The sequence below is a fragment of the Somniosus microcephalus genome, chromosome 7 (genome assembly GCF_052327205.1).
Source record: "Somniosus microcephalus isolate GS21.2 chromosome 7, FLI_Smic_1.0, whole genome shotgun sequence".
NCBI lineage: Eukaryota > Metazoa > Chordata > Chondrichthyes > Squaliformes > Somniosidae > Somniosus > Somniosus microcephalus.
In genome coordinates this window covers 7,709,101-7,721,341 of record NC_140993.1, presented here as the reverse complement: position 1 = coordinate 7,721,341, position 12,241 = coordinate 7,709,101, and the positions used below count along the sequence as shown (strand labels likewise).

General features: G+C 50.3%; 1 protein-coding gene across 1 annotated transcript in view; it reads left to right on the top strand.

Annotated features, from left to right (window-relative positions):
* faim2a (Fas apoptotic inhibitory molecule 2a) overlaps positions 1-11,484 on the top strand; it is a 54,116-nt gene extending 42,632 nt beyond the window's left edge. The window contains exons 8-12 of the mRNA XM_085992198.1: positions 1,244-1,281; positions 2,624-2,711; positions 3,495-3,590; positions 7,437-7,490; positions 9,345-11,484. Of these exons, the coding sequence (XP_085848324.1) occupies positions 1,244-1,281; positions 2,624-2,711; positions 3,495-3,590; positions 7,437-7,490; positions 9,345-9,491 (423 nt within the window). The 3' untranslated portion in view covers positions 9,492-11,484. The remainder of the gene's footprint in view (positions 1-1,243; positions 1,282-2,623; positions 2,712-3,494; positions 3,591-7,436; positions 7,491-9,344) is intronic.
* Positions 11,485-12,241: the final 757 nt, after the last annotated feature.

Genomic DNA, 12,241 nt, shown 5'->3' with positions numbered 1-12,241 from the left:
TGAAGTGTAGTCACTGTTGTAATGTAGGAAATGCGGCAGCCAATTTGCGCACAGCAAGCTCCCACAAACAGTATTGCGATAAATGACGATATTATCTGTTTTTGATGACGTTGATTGAGTGATAAATATTGGTCCTGGACTAGGGAGAACTCCCCTGCTCCACTTTGGATAGTGCTGTGGGATCTTTTACACCCACTCGAGAGGGCAGACTGGCCTCGGTTTAACGTCTCATCGGAGAGACGGCCCCTCTGACTGGGAGTGTCGGCCTGGATTATGGACTCCAGTTTCTGCAGTGGGGCTTAAACCCACAACTTTCTCACTCCAAGGCGACAAGCAGGTAGCCCAGTTTTACCGGTGGCTGGGACAGCTGTCCGACTTGCTCCCTTCCTGCCTGGGATTCCCCCAGTTGGCCGACTGTTGCAGCCAAGCCCTGGTTATTGCTTTCAACAAAAAAAGCATGGATCCAAACCAAATGGTCTTTAAAACATGCCAAATAATTCTTTTTGGATGACCATTACCTACGGGCGGAGACTGCACCAGGTGGGGTTTTGGATTGGCATTTGCACAGGACAGTAGCATAGTGGTTCTGGGACTGAGCTGGCAACCCAGGGGTCGTGTGTTCACATCCCACCCAGGGCAAGTTGAATAAATCTGGTAATCCGTGGCCTGGCACCAGGAAAAATCACCATGAAAACTGCCGGAGTGTTGTAAAAACCCAACTGGGTCACTGATATCCTTCAGGGAAGGGAACCTGCCACCCGCTACCCGGCCTGGGCTACACGCGAGTCCAGTGGTTGACTCCACTGCCCTCGGGGAAACCATAAACGTGACTGACGTAAGAAAACTACTAGGCACTTGGTCTGAGCGTTAAACAAGGCTTTAATCAACTGTTTTTCAACATGGAGGTCTAGTTGTGTCCTTCACTAGTTCCTGTTAAGAATGTCCTGCGCAAGCTGGGCCCGTGCCCGAGTATTTATACTCTCCCTGGACAGCGCCACCAGCAGGCCGCCCAGTATCATTTCATAAGTCATTTCCACATGAATGACAGGATTCCTGTCAGTGGTCTTGTCATCACCCCATCCCAAGAGCAAATTTACACCTAGGATGCAGGAGTCGGGCCATTATGATCCATGTCGTTCTTTTCATCGTGGCCAATCCCCATTGAAGTTGGGATAAGTGATTGAATTTCAGTGGCTACGAGCTTTTCCCCCTTGTCTGATGCAGCCTCTCCTTCTCTCCTCAGACTCTGAGCATGGCATACATGGCAGGGATGCTTACCACGTAAGAGTTTATTATAAAGCACAACTTCTCACACACGGACCACATTGTCCCAGTCACCCACCGCACTAATGAGACCACTGCAGCGGGAAGCTAGCTGAGCACATGAGGGAGAAGGGAATGGAGTGATGGGGTGATGGGGTGAGATGAAGAGGGGTGGGAGGAGGCTGGTGTGGCGCAGAAACACCGACACAGAGCAGTGGGGCCGAATGGCCTGTTTCCGTGCTGTACACTCGATGTAATTCTGTCATTTTGGTTCCAAAGATTTTAAAAAGCTATACCCTACTGGTGTCTCTCTTGTACCCCTCGGTCACATTTTCCTGCCTGATGTTGGTCCCATTCAGTCTTGTATTTTCCCACACTGTCAACCGCAGTTTCCCATCGGATTTGGTGGAATGTGTATTCGAAGAACGGGATCAGAGCTGATGGTTGGGTGTGTCGGGGCACGGCCTGGTGTGGCACTGTGCCATGCAGACCACAGCGGGCTGGCTTGATGCTGATTCTGTTCTCTGCCAACGACCGACACCACCGCCCCCTCCCCTCCCCTGCAGCACACACTTCGAGCGAGCTCAGTAACTGGTGATCAGAAGCAGTTTCCCTGTGTTGTACCAGAATGATAGCTGGGCTAAAATGGTTAAAATTACCAGGACAGGTTGCACAGACTAGACTTGTATTCCCTCGAGTATAGAAGATTAAGGGGTGATCTGATCGAGGTGTTTAAGATGATTAAAGGGCTTGATGGGGTCGAGAGAGAGAAACGAGTCCAGAACAAGGGGGGTGCATAACCTTAAAATTAGAGCCAGGCCGTTCAGGGATGATGTCAGGAAGCACTTCACACAAAGGGGGTTGGGAATCTGGAACTTCTCCTCTTTCCCCGCCTCCCCCCCCCCCCCCCCCACCCAGAAAAAAGTGTTGAGGCTGGGGGGTCAAATGAAATTTTCAAAAAAGCGATTGATAGATATTTGTTGGGTGAGGGTATTGAGGGTTACGGGACCAAGGCGGGTCGATGGAGTTATGGTACAGATCAGCTACAATTTGACGAATGGTGGAACAGGCTCGAGCGGCTCCTCCTGTTCCGAGCCCAGCACAGACTGGGAACCGAACCCGAGGACCTTGTGCTCTGGAGGGCTGAGCGCGGATGCTTTGCAGGCCAAGGCATTGAGGGAAGCCTGTGTGGCTCAGGTTGAATCTCTCCACAATTTAAGGCACTGGTTGGTGGGGAGCACCTGGTTTGGGGGGCAGGGAGGCTCATTTTGCATTCCCAGTAACTGCAGCATTTATATTAGCTTGTTTTAACCTGACTGCCTTGGGCAGCGAGTGTTCACTCATCTGCTCCTCCTCCTAGTTACCATAACACCAAGAGCGTGCTGCTGTGCATTGGGATCACCGCCTTGGTCTGCCTCGCAGTCAGCATCTTCTCCTTCCAGACAAGGGTACGTTCAACTTTCTTTCATTCTCGGAACATGGGCATCAGTGGCAAGGCCGCATTTATTGCCTATCCCCAGTTGTCTCGAGGCTCTGGTGGTGGTGTGACTGATTCGCTTCGCACGGCCACTCCAATAGGCACCAACAGTCAATTCCATGAGGGTACTGAGGGAGGGCTGCACTGTCAGAGACGCAGTACTGAGGGAGCACCGCACTGTCAGAGACGCAGTACTGAGGGAACACTGCACTGTCAGAGGGGCAGTACTGAGGGAGCGCTGCACTGTCGGAGGGGCAGTACTGAAGGAGCGCCGCACTGTCGGAAGGGTAGTACTGAAGGAGTGCTGCACTGTCGGGGGGGCAGTACTGAGGGAGCGCCGCACTGTCGGAGGGTCAGTACTGAGGGAGCGCTGCACTGTTGGAGGGGCAGTACTGAGGGAACGCAGCACTCTCGGCGGGGCAGTACTGAGCGCCGCACTGTGGGGGGGCAGTACTGAGGGAGCGCCGCACTGTCGGAGGGGCAGTACTGAGGGAGCGCCGCATGTCGGAGGGGCTGTACTGAGGGAGCGCCGCACTGTCGGAAGGGCAGTACTGAGGGAGTGGGGGTCGGTGGGAGAGGTCACCAGGCAGGGAGTGGGGAGTAGTCGCTGGGCAGCGGTTCAGTTCTCCAATGAGCCATCCTGGTGAGCTCCTGCTGCCAGCCCGTTAGTCCCGCCCCACTCCGCGGGAGTGTACCGTAGTGGGTGCAGTTTGTTGGAGAGAGCACTCTCACTAACTGTTGCTTTTTGTTGCAGTTTGACTTCACGTCGTGCCACGGGCTGATGTTTGGGCTGATGATGGCCCTGTTAATCACCGGGCTGATTATGGTGTTCACCGTCCCATTCGGATATGTAAGTAAATGTGCGACTTACACCTGCCGCTACTCCTCGGCCCGCAATACGTCAGAAACACGGATGGGAAGATTGAAAACAGTGAAAGGTTGTTTTCACTGTTTGGTACAAAGGGGAACAGATTCTGGGCAATTAGCAGAAGAGCAAGAGTGAAGTTCGAATTCTTCATCTACGCAGAGGGTTATTGGAACATTGAATGCTTTACTTTAATTCAACATTCATTCTCAGGCATTGCTGGCAACATAAGAACATAAGAAATAGGAGCAGGAGTAGGCCAATCGGCCCCTCGAGCCTGCTCCACCATTCAATAAGATCATGGCTGATCTGATCCTAACCTCAAATCTACTTTCACTCTCCATCCCACCCGAACCCATGTGATCTCCCGGGAGAGGCGAAAAACCAGATAAAAAAACCCAATGGCCAATTTGGGAGAAAAAATCTGGGAAATTCCTCTCTGACCCATCTAGGCGATCGAAACTCGTCCAGGAGATCACTCTGTCCCTATATTTTCTACAGTACTTACCTTCTGTAAAGGTGATCTCCACCCCAGCCAGGAACAGGAATAAAACCATCTCCTGAAATCTAACACAGAATTAGAACACAAGAAATAGGAGCAGAACCAGGCTACACGGCCCCTGGGCCCACTCCACTACACACAGGGCCACGACCATTCCGAACCTAGACTCATGTCCAATTTCCTGCCCGCTCCCCGTAACCCTTAATTCCCTTTACTTCTAGGAAACTATCTATTTCTGTTTTAAATTTATTTAATGATGTAGCTTCCACAGCTTTCTGGGGCAGCAAATTCCACAAACCTCTGAGTGAAGAAGTTTCTCCTCATCTCAGTTTTGAAAGAGCAACCCCTTATTCTAAGATTATGCCCCCTAGTTCTAGTTTCACCCATCATTGGGAACATCCTCACCGCATCCAGTATTTATTGCCCCATCCCTAGTTGCCGTGAGAAGGTGGCGGTCGGCCTTCTTAAACCACTGGTAGCAGGTTTGATACAAACGGAGTGTCTTGCTGGATCACTTCAGAGGGCAGTTAAGTCAACCACGTGTGTGGGACTGGAGTCACTTATAGGCCCAGACCGGGTAACGACGGCAGGTTTCCTTCCCTAAAGGACATTAGTGAACCAGTTGGGTTCTTGCAACAACCTGACAGCTTCATAGAATCATACAGAACAGAAGGAGTTGGATATATTTCTTAAGGCTATGGGGAGAAGGCAGGGACCGGGTACTGAACTTGGATGATCAGCCATGATCGCATTGAATGGTGGAGCAGGCTCGAGGGGCCGAATGGCCTACTCCTGCTCCCATCTTCTATGTTTCTATGTAAGGCCACTTGGCCCATCGTGCCTCTGCCGGCTCTTTGAAAGAGCTCTCCAATTAGTCCCACTCCTCTGCAAATGTTTCCTTTTTAAGTCTATAAAATTTTGAAACTACCAGAGCGGGATGCTTCATGATCGCTTTTTATTTCCACAATTCTCTTTAAACAGTATTCAAATTCTCAAACGTGCCACGGTGGGATTTGAACTGGTGTTCTCTAGATTATTAGTCCCGTAACATAACCACTGCACTACCACAAGTGCTATTGAGGCAGAGACTGTATCACAGTTTAACACTGGCTAAAGTATTTGAACAGGAAGAGTTTAAAAGAATACGGGTAAATGGCAGTGAGATGGGCTTAGTCGGCCAGTTCAAGAGACAGCTCTGAATGGTCTCCTATTAATTTTATGAATGAAACATGACTGGTCCTGTGCTTTGGAACCATGGAAACGCCAGCTGGAGGCTTGGGACCGCTCCTGAGCAACAGTGCATTTCTTGGGAGGAGGAGAAGTCTTGATGCCCAGTAAGGACTGAGATTGATAGATTATTGACTAAGGGTTTCAATGGATATGGCGTTATGACAGGTAAATGGACAGAATGAGCCCAACCTTAACTTAAATCTGTGATCCCCGGAATCATCATGGTCATTCACCCGTGCACCCTCTCTTCCTGTAGTTATCATAGACTCTTACAGCACAGAAGGAGGCCATTTGGCCCATCTTGTCCGTGCAGGCCAACAAAGAGCTCTCCAGCCTAATCCCACTTCCCAGCTCTTGGTCCGTAGCCCTGTAGGTTACGGCACTTCAAGTGCATATCCAAGTACTTTTTAAATGTGGTGAGGGTTCCTGCCTCTCCCACCCTTTCAGGCAGTGAGTTCCAGACCCCCACCGCCCTCTGGGTGAAAAAAGTTCTCCTCAACTCCCCTCTAAACCTCCGACCAATTACTTTCAATCTATGCCCCCTGGTTATTGACCCCTCTGCTAAGGGAAATAGGTCCTTCCTATCCACTCTATCTAGGCCCCTCATAATTTTATACACCTTAATTAAGTCTCCCCTCAGCCTCCTCTGCTCCAAAGAAAACAACCCCAGCCTATCCAATCTTTCCTCATAGCTAAAATTCCCCAGTCCTGGTAACATCCTTGTAAATCTCCTCTGTACCCTCTCTAGTGCAATCACATCTTTCCTGTAATGTGGTGACCAGAACTGCACGCAGTACTCTAGCTGAGGCCTAACTAGTGTTTTATACAGTTCAAGCATAACCCCCCTGCTCTTGTATTCGATGCCACAGCTAATAAAGGCAAGTATTCCATATGCCTTCTTAACCACTTTATCGACCTGTCCTGCTACCTTCAGGGATCTGTGGATATGCACTCCAAGGTCCCTCTGATCCCCTGCACTACTCAGTGTCCTACCATTTATTGTGTATTCCCTTTCCTTGTTGGCCCTCCCCAAATGCATTACCTCACACTTTTCCAGATTGAATTCCATTTGCCACTGTTCTGCCCGCCTGACCAGTCCACTGATAGCTTCCTGCAGTCTACAGCTTCCTTCTTCATTATCAACCGCACAGACAATTTTTGTATCATCTTTTATTCCATGGGCTTCAACTTTGCTGGCAAGCCTATTATGTGGCACTTTGTCGAACGCCTTTTGGAAATCCATGTTCACCACGTCAACTGCATTACCCTCATCTACCCTCTCTGTTACCTCATCAAAAAACTCGATCAAGTTGATTAAACTTGATTTGCCTTTAACAAATTCGTGCTGGTTTTCCTTAATTAATCCACCCCTATCCAAGTGACTGTTGATTTTGTCCCTGATTACTGTTTCTAAAAGCTTGCTCTATCAAAACCCCTCATGAGTGACCATAAGAAATAGGAGCAGGAGTCGGCCACTCGGCCCTTCGAGCCTGCTCCACCATTCAATAAGATCATGGCTGATCATCGACCTCAACTCCACTTTCCCGCCCGATCTCCATATCCCTTGATTCCCCTAGAGTCCAAAAATCTATCGATCTCAGCCTTGAATATACTCAAAGACTCAGCATTCACAGCCCTCTGGGGCAGAGAATTCCATAGATTCACAACCCTCTGAGTGAAGAAATTCTTCCTTATCTCAGTCCTAAATGGTCTACCCCTTATCCTGAGACTATGCCCCCTGGTTCTAGACACTCCAGCCAGGAGAAACAACCTCTCAGAATCTTGTATGTTTCAATGAGATCACCTCCCATTCTTCTAAACTCCAGAGAGTATCGGCCCATTCTACTCAATCTCTCATCATAGGACAACCCTCTCATCCCAGGAATAACTGCACACTGGCCTAGTTGGGGCCTGACCAGCACCTTGTCCAGCAGGAAGGAGTGGGTTTCGTGGGGTAAATGGCCATCATTAGTTGCATGCTGATGGTCTGGTCCTTTCTCAAACCCGGAGGCCCCGGGGAAAGGAGCATTACAAGTAAGGGGTTCATACTGTGAAGAACATGTCAGCACTAACTGGTTACTGTATCTCTTCAATTTCAGCTCCCCTGGTTGCAGACATTTTATGCTGGACTCGGAGCCATCGCCTTCACTCTGGTAAATAAATTGGAACATTTATTTTATTTGGTCTAGAACCTGCAGCAAACAGAAGAGGGTTTCAGAATCCGAGAGGATTAGTTCTAGTTCTCCCCCGTGTGGTGTTTGTCTTGTTCTGTCTCTGGGTATTGGGTGGGTTACAAAGCGCCACCTTTCACCTCGGGGCCAGCTTCCATTACAGTCCCGGCCCGGCACTGTTTTTCTTTCATTTGTTTCTTGCACAGGGATGATGGGCAATTGGAGTGTCAGGTAGTCTTACGGCTGAGGAATATTATCGTACGTCGGGCCGGAGGAGTGGAATGTACAATAACCCTGAGACGGAGGAATCCCATCACACTTCTGGTCAGACCCACCTTGAGCACCGTGTCCAGTTCTGGTCAGACCCACCTTGAGCACTGTGTCCAGTTCTGGTCAGACCCACCTTGAGCACCGTGTCCAGTTCTGGTCAGACCCACCTTGAGCACTGGGTCCAGTTCTGGTCAGACCCACCTTGAGCACTGTGTCCAGTTCTGGTCACTGAGACACAAGGGAGATGTTCAAGTGCTGGAGGCAGAGCAGAGAAGAACCACGAGACTGATCCCCAGTGGCAGGGTGCGAGTTATGAGGAGAGACTGAAGCGACCAGGGCTATTCAACCTGGAAAGGAGGAGTCTGAGCAGTGATAGAGAGATATACAAGAGTGTCGCCCGTGGCTCAGTGGGCAGCACTCTTGCCTCTGAGTCAGAAGGTCATGGGTTTAAGTCCCATTCCAGAGACTTCTGAACAAAAATCTAGGCTGACACTCCAGTACAGTACTGAGGGAGTGCCGCACTGTCAGAGGGGCAGTACTGAGGGAGTGCCGCACTGTCAGAGGGGCAGTACTGAGGGAGTGCCGCACTGTCGGAGGGGCAGTACTGAGGGAGCTACGCACTGTCGGAGGGGCGGTACTGAGGGAGTGCCGCACTGTCGGAGGGGCAGTACTGAGGGAGTGCCGCACTGTCGGAGGGGCAGTACTGAGGGAGCGCCGCACTGTCGGAGGGGCAGTACTGAGGGAGCGCTGCACTGTCGGAGGGTCAGTACTGAGGGAGCGCCGCACTGTCGGAGGGGCAGTACTGAGGGAGTGCTGCACTGTCGGAGGGTCAGTACTGAGGGAGCGCTGCACTGTCGGAGGGTCAGTACTGAGGGAGCGCTGCACTGTCGGAGGGTCAGTACTGAGGGAGAGCCGCACTGTCGGAGGGTCAGTACTGAGGGAGAGCCGCACTGTCGGAGGGTCAGTACTGAGGGAGCGCTGCACTGTCGGAAGGTCAGTACTGAGGGAGCGCTGCACTGTCGGAGGGGCAGTACTGAGGGAATGCTGCACTGTCGGAGGTGCTGTCTTTCGGATGAGGGATAAACCGAGGCCTCGTTTGCCCCTTCAGTTGCCGTGTTTCCTACATTACAATGACTACGCTTCAAAAGTACTATAAAGCGCTTTGGGACGTCCTGAGGTGGTGAAAGGCAAGTAATTTCTTCTGTCAATGGTATGGAATAAGTTAATCTGGAACACTGGGAATAGGATGGGTTCAAACTAGTGAAAGGTAACTCTGGGACTGATATCAGGAGATCCTTCACACACACAAAGGGATCAACACTTGGAATGCAAAAGTCCGGGAATTATTTAAGAAACAATTCGACGCAGCAATGGGCCTGGGGAGTGTAGGGTCTTGCTGGGTGAATGAGGTAAGACGGACCGAATGGCCTCCCTCCTCAGTAAGGATCTTGTGAAATCGTGTGCACGAGGTCCACGGGCAGGGCCTGGATTCACTGGCAAAACCTGTTGTATGTTCAGCTGCCACCGCGATTTTGGTCTTTTATTTTCCTTTGTTACTCTTCGCAGTTCCTGGCTTACGATACGCAGCTTCTCCTGGGGAACAAGCGCTACTCCCTGAGTCCCGAAGAACACGTGTTCGGAGCACTCTGCCTCTACATTGACATCATCTACATCTTCATGTTCCTCCTCCAGCTGTTTGGGAATCGGGATTGAGCAGCTCCGGGCTCGTTCCCAACGATTTTATAGCTTGTTTTCAGCTGTATTCTGTATCATTTAAAAAAAAAAGAAAAAGTTTTTGTTGTTTTATGTTTGTATCGTGTTTGAAGCAGCTGCAGAGCCCCCTCCCTGGGCCCCCCCTCCCCACAGGACCCAGGCCCCGCCCCCCCCCCGCAGAACCCTCCCCCGGCAGGACCCCCCTCCCTCCCAAGGTAAGTGATCATTTCAGCCCCTTTTCATTTTTCTGATCTCGAATGCACAACAATCACTGAGACTTGAGTCCCAAACACCGCGCTAATGTTGCCTTTCCGTCATTGTTCAGTTTCCTCCACATTCAGTCCAGGGCAGCTGCTTGTGTTGTGTCGAGGTGTGGTGTAGCAGAGTCCTGTTAGTGGTGCTTGTCTGGGTTCAGTCGGTCCCTGGGAAATCAGGCAGACCTTGAACAAACCCCTGTCCGAATCGGTGTCTGAACACACTCTTAAAACTTCTCTCGAAACTGCCTGAAATTTCAAATGGAGAAACGTGCGGGAGAGGGACAGGCCAGTTCAGTTACATCGTTCTGTTCCTAATATTTTCATGACTTTCCCCCACCCCACCCCCGCAAAGTTGCTGACTCCTGCTGGGGGCAGTTCCACAAGCGCCAGACATCCTCTGGTATCTCCCCGAAGGCGGCTTATTCGACACAGCCCCGCTTTATCCGGCCCTCGTCCGATATCCAGACCATTGCACCTTCCAGAATCCAGCTGTTTGGAGAGCGATCATTTCTGGAAATCTTGGCTGATTTTCTTCCCCACCCACCCCCGGACCACCGCAGGGCACTGAGGCCTGTTCTATTGCCCCCCCCTCCCAAGCTACCATCCCTAATTCCGCACAGACCAGGGATGTAACCTGTGCAGCTTAGTTCCACTCACTTATTTTATGAATAACAAAAGCTGGATTTCAGCTTCAACCTTTCAAAATGTACAGAAATAACCCTAAGTTATAAATTATTCTTTGTATTTTCTGTGTGATGTAAAGCATGACCCTGGGCTGCCTCGTGAGTCTGGTTGGATTCTAGTCGTGTTCAGCTTGATATATAATGTATATTTTTTAGTACAGATGGGCAGTTTCATAAGCTGCGACGTGGATTCAGTATTGGAGCGTGTGGGCGTAACAGACCCGGTGATAAAATAGGACCAGAATCTCATCCCGTTCCCGAACTGTTTCACTCGGCACCCTTTCCCCTTATAACAACAGAAAATGCTGGAAAAACTCAGCAGGCCAGGTAACACCCGTGGAGAGAAATTAGTCAACGTTTCGGGTCAAAACCCTTTATCAAGACTAAAGAGGCACAGGGAATGAAATAGATTAAGAGGCCAGGCTGGGAGAGAACAAGACATTAAGAGGTATTCAAAACGAGACGAGATGGTGATAGGACTAGTGGAGACAAAAGACAGCTCTAGATTAGGTTTCCCCTTCCCCGCCCTCTCGGCTCCCACCCACTGTGGTTATAACCGGGCTGATCTCGGTGATTCTTGCCCCCTCCGAGGAGCAGAGTTGGAAGCAGCTGGCTTGCGACGTGTTTCTTTTGAAGTCTCTCGCTCTGACTCCGCCGTGGCACTCAGAGCCCTTGGAGAGGGAGAGTCGGCTGCAGAACCGGCAATTCGGCTACACTTGCCGTCGCCCGTGTGGCTGCCGCTTTTGCCGTTGAGTGTCAGGCCAGTCCGATTTGTTAAGTGGGAGAGTCGGCAGCATCGGCTCGCCACCGACTGCTGCACAGGAGCCACAGCAGGACCCCAAACAACACCCTTTCCCCCTCGCACCTGCACCAGACTCCGACCTCAAGCATAACTTTCAGTGAACAGTTTGAATAAATAAAAATAGGGGAATCCGCTCTTTGGGAATGAGGATAGGCTCTCAGACATTGTATTAATGTGAAACCTGTGACAGTATTCTCTGGATTCCTGTAACATTTGTGCACTCTGAATAAATATTGTTACCGCCTTTTCAATTGGTCTCCAAGCTTCTTCCTTTCAGTCAGTATGACCATAGACTCGGACAGCACAGAAAGGAGGCCATTCAGCCCATCGTGCCTGTGCCGGCTCTTTGGTAGAGCTGTCCAATTTTTCCACTCTGCTCTTTCCCCACAGCCCTGCCAATTTTCCCCCTTCAAGTATTTATCCAATTCCCTTTTGAAAGTTACTATTGAGTCTGCTTCTACCGCCCTTTCAGGTAGCGCGTTCCAGATCACAACTCACAAAAACATTCTCATCTCCCCCTCTGGTCCTTTTCCAATTATCTAAAATCTGTGTCCTCTGGTTACCAACCCTTCTGCCACTGGAAACAGTTTCTCCTTATTTACTCTATCAAAACCCTTCATGATTTTGAACATCTCTGTTACATCTCCCCTTAACCCTTTCTCTGCTCAAAGGAGAACAACTCCAGCTTCTCCACAGAACTGAAGTCCCTCATCCCTGGTACCATTCCAGTAAATCTCTGCATCCTGTCCGAGGGTGGAAACCAACTCTGCAAGCGCCATGTGGTTCCATATAGTTTATTTCCTGTCCCCTCACTTCTGAAATTGCTGACTCCTGACTGTCTCTGCAGACTTCTCATTGTCCACAGTGGAGAGAATGTACATCACTGTCTAGATTGCAAAATGTCACTTCAAAGGCAGATGATCACTGCTTTAAAGTTTTTTGATTCATTCTTGGGATGTGGGCGTCGCTGGCAAGGCCAGCATTTATTGCCCATCCTGAATTGCCCTC